The following is an 18857-nucleotide window of genomic DNA, read 5'->3' as shown; positions in this document are numbered from 1 at the left end:
CTTCAGGAACACTGTTCGGATCTCCAGGTGGAGATTACTCCAGGAACACTGGATCTCCAGGTGGAGATTACTCCAGGAACACTGTTTGGATCTCCAGGTGGAGATTACTCCAGGAACAATCATCAGAGGATAAAGACATTTTCTAGCAACAAAATAATATCTTTTAGTAAAAAAAAAAAAGTTTTCAGCAATCAAATGGCAAGGATGTTAAAATAATTTTATTACAAAATGTTGCACCTTACTAGAATATAAATGAAATTTATTACATAAAAATGTCTTATGTGAACAAATACAGTACAGTGCTGTTTTCTTATCTTGTTAAGTACTTTTATTAATTAGTTTCTTCTTCCAGCTAGAATTCAGACTGAATTCTTAAGTCATTCGATCTACTCCATCCATACAATTTACTCCGAGCATCTGAAATAAAGACGTCCATAAATTTAATGTTAAACTTGCATAAATCCATGTTTACATTGAACACTTAGATAATGGTATTTTATTATATCTTATACACATAAAAAGAAAGAAAGAAAAACATTTTTGATGCAGAATTACTGTACGGATCTACAGGTTTGTAAAAATTAAAGAACATATTTTGTAATAATAATTATTTTAATAGATTAATGTGTAAATAACCTAAATATGCTGCGTTCTTAGCTGTAAGATCCGTAACTACGTAAAAATACATTAATGAAAGTCGACCTGTTATCTACGGATTCGCCCATAAGGTAGCTAGTAACCACATGGTAAGTGAAGTGAAGTGAAGTACCTGAAGTTAATGTGCTAACTCATGACGCGGAACTGTACAAATGTCCGAGAGTTAAGGGACACACATGATTGTGAAAACTACGTTAATAATGTGTTAGGTTACTTTGGAACATATGCAAGCAATGAAAATATATCGGGATATTACATATAATGCTTTAGTAACGTACAAATAAATAATTCAACGCGTAAGGTAAGTAATTTTATGCCATAAACAGTGTTTGTGCTATCCTCGTTTATATGTATATCCGCCTTTCGCTGATGCGCCTGCTCCCTCGCTACTGCTTGAGCCCACCTGCTACGCTCCTGCTCTGACTGTTAGATAGCATTCGTACATTTAGTTGTCACATAGCACAAGTTGGTTAGTGTCTTTTGCATAATAGTTCTTATCGTGTACGTAGACTGAAGCTTCTTAAAGTAAATCTGTACAGAGGAATGAAGTCCACAATCCAAAAATAATGGTTAAGATACAAAAAGTCGATTTGCAGAAAAAGAAGTATACATAAAATGAATTTATGTATCGATACCTACAACAAATCTGCACCACATTTTTGCCATAGTTGATAAATCGAATTTGGAGTAATGATATTTAGGTTATCATTCATGAGGAATATACAAAAGTTCATCTCAAGTCTTTCACAATCTCCAGTTCTTTCTGATATTGTTGAGATCTACAAATGAAGCCAATCAGTAAGGAAAAAATAATCTACAGGAAGTTTTAAGTATTAATTTAAAAATAAAAGTTTCTTGCGAAATATCTTGAGACTGACTGCTTGTTCCAATAATTAATGTAACTCGTTGTTACAATGTTCAGCGGTGATGTAGTAATGTCAAAATCCCATAGTGAGGTGTGTAGAAGAGGAAGGGAACCAGTGAAAATTTCACATTTCACACTATTTACGCACATTTATCAACGGGTTATCCACACACACCCACAAATAGTCTACACATCTTCATTTTATTTATTTTTCACTTTTCCCAACTTTTACACCCTCACAATCTGGATAGCTGGCCCTTTTCATCCCGCTGGAACTCCTTCCCGATTTTGACCTTGATTCACCCTTATTATGACAATTCTGTAATTTACCTGATTTAGCATTTTCTTTCCCCAACCATGACTATACAGAATTCTATTTTCAACTTTTGTCAATTTCTAAAATGTATAATTCATGCGCTTCGGCTCTCATGCCGGCCAACCGATACAAATGGCGACGTCCGGCATTTTAAAAATTATTATTCATTTTCCTTAAAAAAAAATATTTCGTTTTCTATACAAATAATTCAATAATCTTACATTTTTAGCACACGTGATCTAAGTTGCTGGTGCACCTAATTAATAAACACCATTAATGGTGACGAAGACAAAGACAAGAGAATCATCACCCATCATTTTCATAAATTTGAACACAATTTACTAACATTATTTAGCAATATAGGCTACTGAAATCCAGATTTGCAGCTGGAAGAAGAAAAGTACGCAAAAATGTTCTGGATAAACGGCGTAGTGTGCAAATGTGAATGCATGTGCTATTTTTTTTTTTTTTTTAATTTTGCCAACAATTTAATTTGAAATAATAACGAATTTCAAATTATGAAATGACTTCTACTAGTAACCAGTAAACAAACTGCAAGGAAATGCATTCTAAAACATCCTAAACTTTTTTCAAACATATCATCACCAGAAAAACAGTTGGATATATGATTATATTTAGATCTTATCATGGCAAAAGTGCAGTTTCAGCAGAGCATTCATAGAAGCCTATTGTGAATCGAACCTAACCTAATGCAATTAACCGAATTTTACCTATTACGAACAAATATTGATTTTATTACTTCTCCAATGCCACATCCTGTGACAAAATCACTTGTTCTGCTCAAAGTGCACTCTTATCCCATATCGTTATCTTATTAATTCACTAATTATTATTTATCAATATATACATCACTAATGAATATTTATATAAACATACGATACCCAAGCGATATAAAATGCAGACAATGAAAGTGCATCACAAGTCTTCCGGTATATTATATAATTTATTAATACATTATAATTAGTTCAAATGTAAGTGTTCTAGGTGAGTAGTACGAAATGTCTCCGCCTAGTAAGGCGGCTTGTAAGTAAGTTACTAAGAAGTGCATTGATAGAAAAGACAATATCATTGAAAACAAAGTAACTACTATTTTTTCTAGTTTAATGTCCCACGAAAATGCACCAAGGCTAAGGGAGAGTGATGATAAGATGGATGATAATGGTGGAATGACGAAAGTGGGAGGAAAGGGGATAACCTCGAAAAAAATCCACACACTATGTTTATCCTCCATAAAGACCACTGGGCGGGAACTGGGATCAAACCAGGGACCCCATGCGGAAGATGTTAGTGCTCACCGTGGCCTCCAAAAAACTAATAAGAATTAGTAAAAAGAGAGCAAATGGAATGTTTTAATATATATTTATAGTGAAAATACAATAATCAGATGTTATAATTGATATATAATAATGTCTTCTAAAAGATCCTAAGGTTCAAGCAGTGGTGCTATTCAGCTGGCAGTATGTTTCTTGGAATGTATCTATTTCTTAACTTTAGCAAGGCTAGAGAGGCAAGATTGCGAAAACAGCTTGTTATCTAGTAATACCTTATTCTTCCACTGTCATTATTCAAGTATACTTCGTATTACAAATACAAGTATGCTTGCATAATGCTAAAACATGTATGCTAAAAATGTATGTATACAGGGTGTTTCAAAACAACACCGACAACGATTGGGAGGTGATTCCTGATATCAAGATAAGACAAAAATTATAGTCCAACCCAGGCCGGTAGCCAGCCCAAAAATGTAGGGAGGCCCGGCTGAAGTTAGGGGGGCCCGCTCCAACCATATTATAGTTCATTTGCAAGCCTACCGTGAAAATTTTAGGGGGCCAGCAAAAATTATGGGGGGCGGCCCCCCAGACCCCTCTGGATACGGGTCTGGTCCAACCTGGATGCACAAATGCTTCCTTTCGGAGTTATAGTCTGCCGAAAGCTTAGCTCCAAAACTATGGGGCCTATCGTAGTCGGGTCAAGACCTTATTTAGGAACTAGTATGTGTTCTATCCAAATATCGATGTTTCAGAATTATGAGGTACTTCCACAACATTTTTTATAGAGGTAGTTGGTAGAGTACTTCAAATTATATGCCCGTAGCCAAACAGCCTGTATAAAAATTGTTGCGTGAGTACCTTAGGACTTTGAAACATGTATTTTTGAACAGCGCACATATGAGTTCCTAAGTAAAGTTTTGACCCAAGTACGGTAGGTCCCATAGTTTTGGAGCTATGGACCTTTAAAGTACATTTTTTCCATGTTTTCGGCAGCCTGTAACTCCGAAAGGAAACATTTGTGTACCTAGGTTGGTGTATACTTTCAGTCTTATCTTGGGGTCAGGAATCACCTCCCAAACTTTTTCGGTGTTGTTTTGAAAGACCCTGTATATTAATCTCAAGTATCAAAGATTATATACGAGTATAATCTTTAATAACTTTAAATAATACATTGAAACTGTACAATTCCCAACTTTTAGTTGGGCTAAATTAAATCTGCACCGTATGGACTACTCTGCCTTTCAAATGATATAAAGGTAACTTTATAATGTGAAGTTTTATCTTTTAAATATTTATGCTAGTAAGTTTCCTACTATTTTTACTTATGCTATTAATTTACCTGTTTGTGAAGTAATGCTTAGTTACTGGAACGGAGGTAAGCTAGCAGCAGAATTTCTGGAAGTCCTGAAACAAAAGTTAAATCGTATGAGATTTTAAATAAATGAATATAAATCTACTAATCCCTAGCTCAATTCATTGAACTCTTACGATGTCGGATTATTGAATATCCGTGAGAAAAGAATTTTTGGAATCTTCCAAAAAATGGAATTTAAAAATTGAGATCTTGGCCAAGAATTGTAAGAATGATAAAAAATGCATCAAAAGATTGTGATCATGGCCAATAATTAGTTTTAGAGACCACAAAATTATTAAACGTCCCCTAAATCAAGTTTTCTTATTTTTTACAACAAAGACATCATACTTAGTTAAGTAATAGTTTGGGTTTCGCTACACTATATATAGTTCTCCAGATATAAAACCAATAATAAAATTCTTGATTGAACTATACTGGATCGTTTGATTCAACAAAAAACGAACTCCGTAGCGCATCGGAACAATTCTTAGTCGATAGAAAGAGAAACAAGGCTTTGTCAAGAAAATACCCGAGCACACATTTGCCGTGGTTTACGGCTCGAAGACGGTAATAACATGAATAGTTATTTTGTGTTTTAGAATAGGCGAGAACCTCGTCCGTTGTAATTGCAGTGATGATTTCGAGCAGACAGCTCCGGACTTGTACATACTATAATGGACGAGTTTATAAGGGCTGCGTTGGTAAGCTTGTTTAACAGCATTCAAAATTTCTTCGCTGGATTATGAACTTTCAATGAGTGCTATGAGTTGTGACATGAATAATCATCAGATTTGAAATTTAAAATTAAGGGCTAGCCAAAATTCAAATAAAATATTGGATATGTTTTATGAAAAATTTAATGAAATTATTAATTAAAAAAAATAAACTGACGTATGATTATAACTATTAATTTAAACTCAGCAATACGTCTAAATATTTATTAATGCCGAAATTTTCAGTGGAAATCTTCACCTTCGTCACTAATTCCTATTGAAAATTTCGGCATTAATAAATACTGTATTTACTGTATGATATTAATAACCATTATTAATAATTAAAAATGAGAAATATAAACATATAGAGATTAAAAATAAAGCTAACGTAAGTATTAAAGGGACAATCAAGTTCTTTCTCGTTATATTGAATTTATTTAACTTTAGTTGTCAACCTCTTTCAATAAAGTTTTAATATTTATTTTTCTTTTCCTATATTCTCCTATAAGAAGGGGTATTGATTTTTTAATGAGATACCTATTGCAAATATACTAATACTTTTGATTCATTATTTAGTTTTTATGGTTCCTTTTCTTATAACAATAAAGTAGCACTGTTTTTCTTAAAATGTATCACCCATATCATATAGAATAGCTAGAAACTTTTAATCTTATTGTGGCATATTATATAGGAACATATCTAACGATTGCAACGATAACGTTTATATATATTTAGTTATAGTGCAACAAGGAAAATAGTCCGTACCTTATGATAACAAATCTTGTGGCCAGACTTTTTTAAACTTGTTTTATCTATGCTGTTAAAGATATAGCCTAATAAGTGAGGAAGCCATAGCTAATTGAAGTGTCTTTTTAATTTCTACGAAATAATTTATTTAAATAATTATCGTAGTAAAATTTTGACGGTTATTAAAGTAATTTTAATCGAACTGGGACCTCAATATTTAATTGTGTGTATGTATGTATGTTACAGGGTTAGATTAAACGTTCCAGAGTTGTGCTACAAGGGTGAAATCCCAAGGAAGAGCAATGTAGAACAAAAAAAGTTAAAATAAATAAATAAAATACTAGAAAGTAAATAACGCAATTATTATGTTTACTATGATATATATTGATTCCAGAATCTTCTATTCGATAGCTAAGTATATTAACTACGTATTTCACATCTCATTACAAATATAAGGTAACAATCAAAGTCAGTCATTAAGTTGTAACTTGCAGGAGATCCGAAACTACATCACATTAATGAGTGTTATGATTGTCACTATGTTTGTAATGAATAATGGCATCGCATTTAATAAATAAAGTTATCGATTTGATTTCAGTTTAGCGTCTCTTTCAATAACGAGAATACATCAGACGTGAACGTGGGATCCGAGCCATATGAGCTCCCACCGGGTCACCTGTGATGCCAAAGGCGTGTACAGTACGCTAACCGCTTACACATGATGTAGCTCTTAAGGATTTCGAATAGAAGTTCCTGGAAGCGATATGACTATAACAAACAAACTGATATTGTATCTGCATTATCACTTCCTAGTCTATACGTAACTTCTTCCGAGCCTCACGCTTTTAAACCAACACACTAAAGTTTCATCTAACCGCAGGCGAACATTTCTGTAAAGTTAATTTGATTATGCCTTAGCAAATTTGATTTTAACTAGAAGGTTGGGCTTTCTAGATGTTATGGCTGCCGTTGCAGACTGAATCGAAATTAAAGTAAAGACAGAAAAGAAAGAAAACTGATAATAATACGAGATTAAAATAATATATATATATATATATATATATATATATATATATATATATATATATATGAAGATAGATTAAAGCAGTGGTGATTAGTATGACTGAGGCTGTGATAATTTTAGAAATCTGAGGAAAAAATAAAATAGATGGCTAGTTTTTCTATACTTAAGTAGTTAATGTTCACGAAGGTATGAAATCCAACTGATAAATAAAAAGCAACATGCGAAATGGTAAAATATCTATGATTGTGGTTATTATGAGAAGCTCACTATGTGAATCACTAAATAATGAGGTAGAAGAAGCAAGTTAAATAGTGAATATTGTGTTGTGTATGCAGTAGAAACATGAACATTAAGAAAAGACCAAATATAGGGTGAACGGTAACTACGTGGACAAACCTCAGCAGGTGATTCCGGATACATGTACGAGTAAACTATCTTGGGAACAGATACGAGTCGATCAATAGTTTAAGCACTACAGGGCGCCGAAAGCGTGGGAATATTAACTTGAGAGCCCCATATCTCCACTATCTTGAGTGATAGAGTTAAGATGGCAAGATCACGTAAAAAGAAACTGAACCTGCTCTGTCCAAAAATGCCTATTCTGCAAGTGTAACATTCGTTCGTAATGGAGTCCCAAAGAAAGAGGAATTCCCGGAAAATTTCTGCCGAAATGTGGGTCCCAATTTGCATAGTTCGACGGCTAGATGAACAGCAAGCAATGATGTATTGTCCGAAATGTCATATCGTCAACATTGTCAATATGGCGCAGGAATTTACATTTGCTATGTGAGGTTGCATAACTAACAGCAGGCAGGCGTTAGGTAATAAGACTATGTTCTTGAGTGACCAGACCTGAGAGGGAGAGTCTTTTGAAATGAATAGAAGTAGCACATTATGTAAACAACTGCAACATGTAGACATGGGAGTTAGTCGGAACAGAGGAAAATAAAGTGCAAGAACTCGAAACTATGATGTGTGAAAAGCTACTAAATAAGACAAACACGCATGTGTATGCAACAGGTGGACCAAGTAAATGCAATTGGAAGGTCAGTCTTGTCTCGTTGTCATGTCTCGAAGGCTCTGAAAGTTATATATTGTGCAAAATGCGAAAACTTGATTGGAAAAATAAACCTATAAAACGCATTAGAAATAATAACTTTAAAATAATTAAAAAGATGTTAGAACATTGTCGAGCAAGAAATTGTACTTTGGGTGACGTGGTAGAAAGTATGATAGAAAAAGAACAAGGAAAGTAGGAAGATATAAAATAAGTGGATAGTTTTAATGGTGTAATTTCTACATGAAAAATTCCTAAATCGTAGTATACAGAAACTTTTAAATATCTAGTAAGTGACCTACCAGTGACGGAAGAATCTATTGATTGATTATACTGGTAAAAGTAGAAACCCAACCCAGCTAGTAAGTATCTACCAATTTATCTCAAAATTTTGACAAAAATTTAGTTGAAGTTTACATCATTCTTTATTCTAGTTGTCCCCCTCAATTTTTACATCCCAAACACACCCAAGCAAGTAAGGTTGTACAAAATGAAGACAAATAAAATATACGTACTCTCATATTCTTCTACACCTGGTGTTATCTCTTTCTGTTCAATCCATTGTGAATTACGTCTATCGTCTTGTACGGTTTCTCTCGAGTCATCATCTGCTGAAGAATCACTAAATGTTGGTTTGATTCCAATGGCTCCTATCACTCTGCTTTCTAACCCAGGAGGTGAAAACATGGGTCTCTGAGGACGTTGGGCGTCTCTAGTTACAACACGGTATTGGCCTACTGAATAAGGAGTTACTGGCACTAGATTTGGCGGAAGACTCCAAGCTGCAATAGAATGTACAAGGCAAAAATTAAAAAGAAAATTTATTTGGTTATGATTTACTTAAATTCATTAGAAATCCTGCATTATTACTTTTCAATAAATAACTACAAATTTATTCCAACCTTCCTAGCAGTTATCTCTACAGCTCTCCATCGGTTTTGGGCTCCTGTGCAAAACACTTACATTATTCTATTTTTTTCTTACTCATACAAACCTGATGTGTTTTCTCTCGATAGAAACTGTATATTGTCATAATATGCCTTATTGTCCCACTTTAATTTTTCCTGGGATAATATTTCTAAGGTAACTTCCTATTAATACTTATACTTCCCAAAATTTAATTTTAAAAAAGCGAACGTTCATTGTATTGTTACTAGAAAACAAAACATTCTAAAATTAAAATATTGTTAGCAATAATACTTTTAATAAACTGGATACTTTCAAATATCTAGAACCGATATTAACGGACGAAAGCCATATTCACGAAGAAATTCAATGTCGACTAAAAGCAGGGAATTCGTGTTATTCAGTTCAAAATCTCTTGTCGTCGCGAATTCTGTCGAGGAATTTGAAGCTTAAAATATATAAAATGATAATCATGCCTGTTGTTCTGCATGGTTCCGAAACATGGTCGCTTACTCTGAGGGAAGAACATAGACTGAAAGTATTTGAGGATTAGATCCTGAGACGAATATTCGCACCCAAGAGGAACAGGAATGGGGAATGGCGGAAACCTCATAACGAGGAACTACATAAATTATACAGCTTACCAAACATTTATCAAGTCTAGGAGACTTAGGTGGGCAGGACATATAGCCAGGATGGAAGAAAGTATGAACGCTTTCAAAGTCTTGACTGGAAGACCAATCGGAAAACGACCATTAGGAAGACGTAGGCGCAGATGGGAGACAATATTAAGATGAATCTCGCAAAAATAGGAATAGAAAGTAGAAACTGTATCCAGTTGGCTAAGGACAGAAGTCAGTGGAGAGCTTTTGTGAACGCGGTATTGAACCTTCGGGTTCCACAGGCCATGGAGTTAGTTAGCGATTGTCGGAGGCTACAATGGCAGATAGATGGTTTGAATTAGTTCTTTAATATTTTAGACATTTATTTTCAGGTCAGTTTAATTTTAATATGCTTAATATTAACAAACATTATTTTATTTAAGAAATCGAGTTAAAACATAACAGCTATAAGTCACGAAAGTACTTCGAAACGAGAAATAAGCAACGAAGAATCTTCCAGAAGATGTAACAATTTCTAGTTACAATTGCAATTAATAATAAACATTGTTGACTTCTATTTAGTGCACTTACATATATATTAAATAAATGTATAATAAATATACCCAGGTCTCAAATGACGTATATGAAGGTGATAAACAGTTACAATTAAGACAATTACTTAAAATAAATGAGACACTATTTTAAAAAAAAAAGTTTAAACCAAGAGACCTAGATAAAAATATAATTTTCGCTAAATACAACGATCAGTTATAAACAGTATTACTACTATTGATGAATCAAACAATGAGATCTGTACCGTTATAAAGTACCTCGACTGAGGTGCAGGAAGTGATCGCGAAAAATTTGTTACTTTTGATGAGCTGTTATAAGAGAATTTGTTTTAATTTTATTGCTAAACTGATTATTATTAAACTGATTTAATTTCTCGAAAATTTTGAGTTTTAAACTACTATCCTCTAACAAAATAATTGTGCTATAAATTCAGTATTTTAAGCATAATCATTTTATCGATATTACGACATTGTAATCAGTAGCTTCATTCAGCCGGTTCGCACGAACTGAATGTTAAAATTTTTCCTGAGTACCAACTGTTAAAGTTTTCTGTAATCTCTGGATTCTGTTTTAGTACTAGTTCTCTAGTACTATCTCTGAGAATCCCTAGTACTAGTTCTCTAGTACTATCTCTGAGAATCCCTAGTACTAGTTCTCTAGTACTATCTCTGAGAATCATTAGTACTAGTTCTCTAGTACTATCTCTGAGAATCCCTAGTACTAGTTCTCTAGTACTATCTCTGAGAATCATTAGTACTAGTTCTCTAGTACTATCTCTGAGAATCCCTAGTACTAGTTCTCCAGTACTATCTCTGAAAATCCCTAGTACTAGTTCTCCAGTACTATCTCTGAAAATCCCTAGTACTAGTTCTCTAGTACTATCTCTGAAAATCCCTAGTACTAGTTCTCCAGTACTATCTCTGAGAATCCCTAGTACTAGTTCTCCAGTACTATCTCTGAGAATCCCTAGTACTAGTTCTCCAGTACTATCTCTGAGAATCCCTAGTACTAGTTCTCCAGTACTATCTCTGAGAATCCCTAGTACTAGTTCTCTAGTACTATCTCTGAGAATCCCTAGTACTAGTTCTCCAGTACTATCTCTGAGAATCCCTAGTACTAGTTCTCCAGTACTATCTCTGAGAATCCCTAGTACCAGTTCTCCAGTACTATCTCTGAGAATCCCTAGTACTAGTTCTCCAGTACTATCTCTGAGAATCCCTAGTATTCTCTCTAGTACTATTTCCGAGAATCAAAAATGTAAAGCTATATAGGACTTAATCCTAAACACTGTTGCTAGTATCATTGAAAAAAATAAATAAATTTTGAAAAATCTAATAATATAACCATTCAGTAACAACATTTAAGGAAAATATATTTACTTTTATATTTAAGAAAAATATACTTACGAGCTATAACTAAGTTGCTGCGGCTGGCATTCGACGAGAACAGTGCGTGCCACTTGCTGTCTGACAGTAACGTTTCGAAGCTTCCAACCTCCGAAAGATCTGAAAGAGAGAGATTAATTTGAAAGAGAGAGAAATTTAAATTCTGAAGCTCAATTTATTTGGAAGACAGATAAGAAATAACAATTAGGAAATCAATTTAGTCTGTAAATTGATTAAGGAATTTTAATAATTAACATTCTTAGTAATTTACCAGATGCCCACGTACATATACCCTATACTACTTAAGGCCTGTCAGCCAACCCACTCAAAAAACCAATCATAATTGAGTCCATAGTCTGACGCTGATGGACGTCGCCGTTGACCGATCAAATTCCACCTTTTCCTGCCAACATCTATATAATAAAGGCTTCTATTATTTTTTGGACTCTCATATTTTACTTTAAAGACGAGAACAGTGTTATCGGTTCTCGAAATGTTGGACGACGTAGAATTTATATGGCTGATTGCCCGAGAACAGCTATATTCCTAGACTACCAACTGGCTGTAGTATGCTGTAGGAGTCCGCTTTTGCAATTGAAGGAGTAGAATTAGCAGATGGAGCAAATAAGGGGAAATTACAAGAAAGGAAAACAGAATCAAACAACTATTGGCTGAGTACGAATAGTTATGGGTCCACAAGAAGAGTATATGCAGAACCATAGATTACATTGGGAGCGCGCTGGCTCAGTGGTAGAGCGTTCACCTCTGGTGCGTGGGGTCCCTGATTCGATCCCAGCTCGTGCCAAGTAAAATTTGTGGTGGACAAACACTGCGTGCGTAGGTTTTCTCGGGGTTCCTCGTTTCCTCCCACTTTATACATTCCACTATTTTCATCCACTTATCATCACCGTCTTCTTTAGTCTAGCCGGCATAAGTGTGGGACGTAAAAGTGAAAGATTTCATTTTTTTTTTCATTAGCTATATCCATGTTCTTGTTCGCTTATCACAACTTTCTTGTATCTAAAGGCAGCTTTCCAGTCGTCTTTTCCTCTCTGTGTGGTTTGCTACAAAAGAGAACAAACAATGACATCATAAACCAGCGTTTCCCAACCGGTGTGCCGCGAATGGGCAGCTGGTGTGCCGCGAGGAAATGGAAACAAAATTATTAATTATATAGGAACCTAATTGCAAGACAGGAAATATGTGTATTTAAATTTCGCATTACTATGAACCTCTGCAATAAAAATACTGTAATCGTAATATATTATTGTACATACATTACTACTACATAGATTGTATTTCGAAAACAGAATTTTATTAATATTTAAAATTGTGACGTATATTAACCATGTTAATAAATTATAAGTTTCACACTGTGTTACTTATCTGTTCATTTTTAATGTTGAAAAAAGTATTAATCATCATTGTTATGACCATTATTGTTTCTTTATTGTTATAGATTATTTCGTAACTTGAAATTTTAAAATCTCATTCTATACTTTCGACAAAGCAAACACACATACAAATTACCGCAATTCTGTTTTAAAAGTACAAGGGATTTGTTTGTTCGTTCGTAATTTAGTGATCTTCCTTGTGAAAGGTTGGATACATTCTTCGAAAAAGAAAGTGCATTTTTTAAAAGACTGAGTTCTATATTTCATTGGAACTGTTTTCTATTTTTTAATTTGAATGAAAAGTAAGTATAATGATTTACGATGGAGGAAAACCAGTGATCGAGCTTTATTCTTTGAGAGAAGGTGGTTAGTAATCAAAGAAAACAAATACGACGGTATTTTCTATTTACAAATAATAATAATAATAATAATAATAATAATAATAATAATAATAATAATACCTATGAGTGTGCCGCGAGAATTCAAGTTAGACCCGTAGTGTGCCGCAAGTTAAAAAAGGTTGGGAAACGCTGTCATAGACTATCCTATTCGGAACGACCGTCCTTCACATTTCGTACAGAGGGGGTAAAAAAAAAGTAACGGGTTTGAGGGTGCTTCCTCCCGTAGCCATGTAGTTATGGACGCTAGAGTTAGAAACGAAGACGTCAATGAGAACATGTGAAACACGGCAACCCAAAAGAGGTTACATGATTTGTGTTCTTTACGAGTTTCAACTGACCAAACGTTACTTAAACGAAAAGAAAGAGAAATATGCCATGTATTCGGTTCGGGTATAGTAAATGAGTGTATAGTACAGCCTTTGTTAATGGCGATGAATCCCTCTAAAATGCACCTCGTATACAAGATACGTAAAGGTGGCTATTAAAAGCCGATAATGATCAAACATGTGAAACATTGGAAGATGCCTTCCTTTTGGTTTTCCATGGAAAATACTTTCTCTTCCCTTACGGGCCTTGAAGATTTTCTTTGAAATCCAAATACTTTTTGCCTTCGTTAAACAATATTAAGGAATATTCACTATTTCTGTACTAACTTCATGTAGGTTTTTATTTAAAACTTATAAAAGTCTTATTACTTGCATGTTTACTGAAAGTAGCTTTTTTTTTTTTTTAAACGAACAATAAAAATCATGTCATATTCCATATATCCCATTCTTTATCATGAAAGGCTCTGCACGAACTGCACTAAACTAATTAAGCAACTACGGTCATTTAAAACCAATCAAAAATGAAACTTTATAAGGGAAATCTTTTCAATTTTCTAGTGAATAAATGTTACTTATTCGTCAAATTAATACCAAGAAGAAATTTAATGTCATGACTTTTAAAGACACTAGTTGTTTTAAATTGGAAAACCGCATGCACAGTTCAATACTCGATAGTGCAGGAAGTGTCATTTATTAGGGCAATTAGCACCTGATAGAGCAGGTAGTGACATCTAAGGGTGATTATTATTAATATTAGTAGTCCGAACAGTTTGGCCCTTTATTATTATATCAAAATTTTAAATTCATAGATTTTATTATGTATTGCATTAGAGTTCATTGTTCTATAGGGTATTGCAATTAAAGTTGATAAATAAAGGTTGTATTAAAATTAATGGATTAAGGTGTTATTCTATATTTACTTTTTTTTTTTTTATTTCAAAAGGTTTACTGAACGCAATGTTGATGTTTGCGTATTTTTATATCTACTAGCTAGATTGAAATTTTCTGTCTCAGTGTGTGTTTATAATATACTAACATTAATTACCCGATTCGCTGGATCAATTAAAAAAAAAAAAAATTGTAATATTTTCCGTTAGTCAGTCACTTTTTACTATTGCTAAAGCCCTCTTTGATATCGGTCATTTTCGATGATTTTTATCTCTCCCCCCCCCCTCCCATGTTGCGAGGAACGGCATCGGAAGTATCATTGTTTATCTTACAAGTAAACCTTACGTTTGGGTGAATCGAGTTGCTGACTGAGACACATATGAGAAAGTTGTACTAAATATGGTAAGTATTTCAGTGAAGTTGTAGGTGCGAAGCTCCAGGGGTTTAGCAGATACAGCTACCAGAACATCACATGGAAGTACAGAATAGTCTTCATACAGTTGGAGGTAAAATCCCTGTAAGACCTCTTGTAACGACAAAAGGTGAATAACAAATGTATGGGTACATATTAGGACTAGGGGGAAGTCATATAGTAAGGGTATAATTGACGGCGGCCATCTTGAAATCCGCCATTTTGAATTAAGGTTAAGTTTTTAAAATAGGAATAGGGTCATGTGATACATGATTTAAGGCGCAAATTTAATCAGAAGAACAATGGTGACGTTAATTTTGATTTACGCGCAATTGGTAAAAAGTTATAGGGAAATTAAATATTGTTGCAGCATATGTATTAGTCCTTTACCCCACCTTGTAAATCTTGTGTTAATGATAATAATTAAATAAAAAGCAGGTGGATAAATATTAGGTCTATGGTAAGAGTTGCCTTGATGGCGGCCATGTTCAAATCCGCCATTTTGAATCAGACAAAAGTTTTAAACAAAACGCATAACATTGACACCTTATTAATAGCAAATTTTACCATAAATCCAACGGTACAACCATTTTTGCTTTATCATTAACCAGCATATGTTATCGCATAAACAAGTTGCTAATTTAAGGAAGTGTGACCAAAGTGGAATTGAGTCATAATTGAACTTGGGTCTTTCTTCCAGAAAAGTCCTCAATTAGTACAATCAATATGTAGTTCAGAAAAGAGTGCATAATTTGCACAAATGCTCTGCTCACAGTGAGCACACCTGACAAAGGCAACAATATTTAATTACCCTATAACTTTTTACCAATTGCGCGTAAATCAAAATTAACGTCACCTTTGTTATTCTGATTAAATTTGTGCCTTAAATCATGTATCACATGACCCTATTCCTATTTTTAAAACTTAACCTTAATTCAAAATGGCGGATTTCAAGATGGCCGCCGTCAATTATACCCTTACTATATGACTTCCCAAGAGTCCCAATATGTACCCATATATTTGTTATTCATCTCTTGTCGTTACAAGAGGTCTTACAGAGCTTTTACCTCCAACTGTATGAAGACTATTCTGTACTTCCATGCGATGTTCTGGTAGCTGTATCTGCTAAACCCCTGGAGCTTCGCACCTACAACTTCACTGAAATACTGACCACATTTAGTACTACTTTCTCATATGTGTCTCAGTCAGCAACTCGATTCACCCAAACGTAAGGTTTACTTGTTAGTGACCCTGGAAACTATGAATTCGATACTGATGGTCATTTCGATCATCCCCTCCTCCTTCCCCAAGTTGCGGGGCTGAATTTGGATTTAAACGGCTTCAGAAGTGTCACTGTTCGTCTCAGTCACCCAAAAAACCATAGATTCGACACTAATATCGGTCATTTTCAAACGCCTCTCCCCCTCCCTTAAGTTACCCCGTTAAGTGATATGACAAAACCCATCCCAGGTTCGAACTAAACCGGCATAACGTGGGACGTAAAACTCAAAAAATGTCATTTCATTTCAGATTCGAACCTCATTTAGGTTCAAAATTTGATCGAGATCGGTCCTGTGGTTTAAGAATAATTAAGTTTATATATATATATATATCCCGTCCCCCACTACTAAGTTCTACGGTCAAAGTGATATGATAAAAAAAAAAAAAAAAAACCTAAGGTCCGGACCTAATCTATGTTGATAATTTCATTAAGATTGGTCGGGTTGTTTATGCGTGATAAAATGACAAAAACAGTCACTTTTATTATTATTTTTTTAAACATATACGTCCCCCTCCCATACATTGTGCCGTCAAAGTAAAATGACGAAAATATCCCAGGTCCGAACCTTAACTATCTTGAAAGTTTAATCGAGATCGGTGCGGTGGTTCAAGAGCTATTAAGTTTTATTCATTTTTATATATATTCCCCCTCCTCCCTAACCCCTAAGATCTACAGTCAAAATGAAATAATAAACTTTCCAGGTTCGAACTTCATCTATGTTGAAAATTTGATTGAGATCGATCGGGTGGTTCAAGAGTTATTAACTCACGAACATAGCCACTTTTATTTTTATATTTATTGATTTTTGTATATCTCCTCTTCCTTTACGTTGTTCCGTCAAAGTGAAATAGTAAATTCCATCCCGGGACACAAATCTCATCTATGTCGAAACTTTGATCAAAATTGGTCGTTTGGTTCAAGAATTATTAAGTTTTATTTATTTTTTATCTCTCTTCCCTCCCCTTCCCTAAATTCTACCGTGAAAGTGAATAGCTAAAAGCACTCCCAGGAAAGAACTGTCTACATAAAAAAAAAAAAAAAAAAAAAAGATCGAGATCGGTCGGATGGTAGATTAAAAGTCACAAACATAGTCACTTTCAATTTTATAATGTTGATAAAAAGTTTAAAATATATAAAACGACAATTATGCCTATTGTACTGTGTAGTTGCGAACCATGGTCGCTTACTCTGAGGGAAGAACGCAGAAAAAGTATTTGAGAATAAAATACTGAGACGAATATTCGGACCCAAGAGGAATGTGAATCGGGAATGGAAAAAACTTCATTACTAGAAACCACATAATTTATACCGTTTAACAAACATAGTTAGGTCATCAAGTCTAGGAGCCTCAGATGGGCAAGTCATGTAGCCAGAACGGAAATCTTAACTGGAAACCGAATCGGAAAACAACCATTAGGAAGACCTAGGTGAAGATGGGAGGTTAATATTAAGATGGATCTCGTAGAAATAGGAATACAAAGTAGAAACTGGTGCAGTTGGTTCAGGACAGAAGTCAATGGAAAGCTTCTGTGAACGCGGCATTGAACCTCCGGGTTTCATAGGCCACAGAGTTAGTTAGTATGTTGTTTTCATGCCCAACATTACAATTTTATGAAGATACTACTTAGCTCGTAATTCGAAGAAGCCTAATGCATTTTCATACAAATGCACATTTTAATGCAGAAAATTATGTGGTAACTTCTTAAGTAGAGAATCTTCTCTAATTCTTCGTCCTTCCCATTCGCGATGAAACAAGAGTGCCGCAATATGATTGTTCAAAAAAGTTGAATGAAAAAAAAACTTGCTTTGCTTAGCATTTGTATTTTAGTGTATGAATGTAGTTGTGTTTTTTGGTTTACCTACACATTATAGTAGTGTGAATACATTTCTGAGTTGATTGATTATTCATAATGTAGAATTTCTTCGTTATTAGTACTTTTCATGTCAAAGGACCAACTAGTGTGATTTGAGTAGTGAGTGTGTACAGAAAACTATCAAAATTATGCTTGTCGTCGGAGCCGTGCCGTGGAAAATCAGCAGACTATATGACGCGCCCCCCATACATATGAGTGTGGTCGACAGACCAGCCACGGAGCGTCACCATGGTTGACGCGAATCGTAAGAAAATTTTCAAAAATACACCCTGCTTTTCCTTGATTTTGAACACATTTTATCACTTTTTCATTCCATTTTATATACTGCGCACATACTTTTTCCTAACATAAGTAACGTTATAGGACCGCTTCCTAAAGCAAGAAGAGGATTTAAGTAAATACGAGAACCACTATTTATATTTTGAGCCTTGGCAACACTGATTGTAGTTAGGCGCTCTTTTGTTTGTTTGTTTGCATAGAAACCTTTGACATTGTTGACCATAACGTACTTCAAATTTTTTTGTCAAAAGCCTTATTTGTGTTGTTTACATTGACTTCAAGATAGCGTGACAACAGAAAAATGGAATTAATTCGAGAAAATTTTCGTGCGATGATTTATTACGATTTTCGACGTGGATTATAAAGACAAGAGTGCATCGATCAACAAACTTCCACATTTGGCGATGAAGCCCCATCCTTTGCAACTGTGAACCGCTGGTGCAACGATTTTACACATGGCCGCCATTCGCTCACTTACGAAATTCGCGAAGGTCGTCCAAAATCAGTTGT

General features: G+C 34.4%; 1 protein-coding gene across 2 annotated transcripts in view; it reads right to left on the bottom strand.

The window, feature by feature from the left end:
• Nucleotides 1-242: 242 nt before the first annotated feature.
• Nucleotides 243-18857, bottom strand: part of LOC145693617 (uncharacterized) — a 52320-nt gene continuing 33705 nt past the window's right edge. For both annotated transcript variants that reach the window (XM_081769770.1, XM_081769772.1), the window contains exons 4-7: nt 11513-11611; nt 8541-8807; nt 4470-4534; nt 243-417 (exon numbers count right to left, since the gene is read on the bottom strand). In XM_081769770.1, the coding sequence (XP_081625896.1) occupies nt 4488-4534; nt 8541-8807; nt 11513-11611 (413 nt within the window). In that variant the 3' untranslated portion in view covers nt 243-417; nt 4470-4487. The remainder of the gene's footprint in view (nt 418-4469; nt 4535-8540; nt 8808-11512; nt 11612-18857) is intronic.

This window comes from Thermobia domestica, chromosome 8 (genome assembly GCF_964235325.1).
Source record: "Thermobia domestica chromosome 8, izTheDome1.hap1.1, whole genome shotgun sequence".
In the NCBI taxonomy this organism is placed as follows: Eukaryota; Metazoa; Arthropoda; class Insecta; order Zygentoma; family Lepismatidae; genus Thermobia; species Thermobia domestica.
This window is presented reverse-complemented; position numbering and strand designations above follow the sequence as displayed.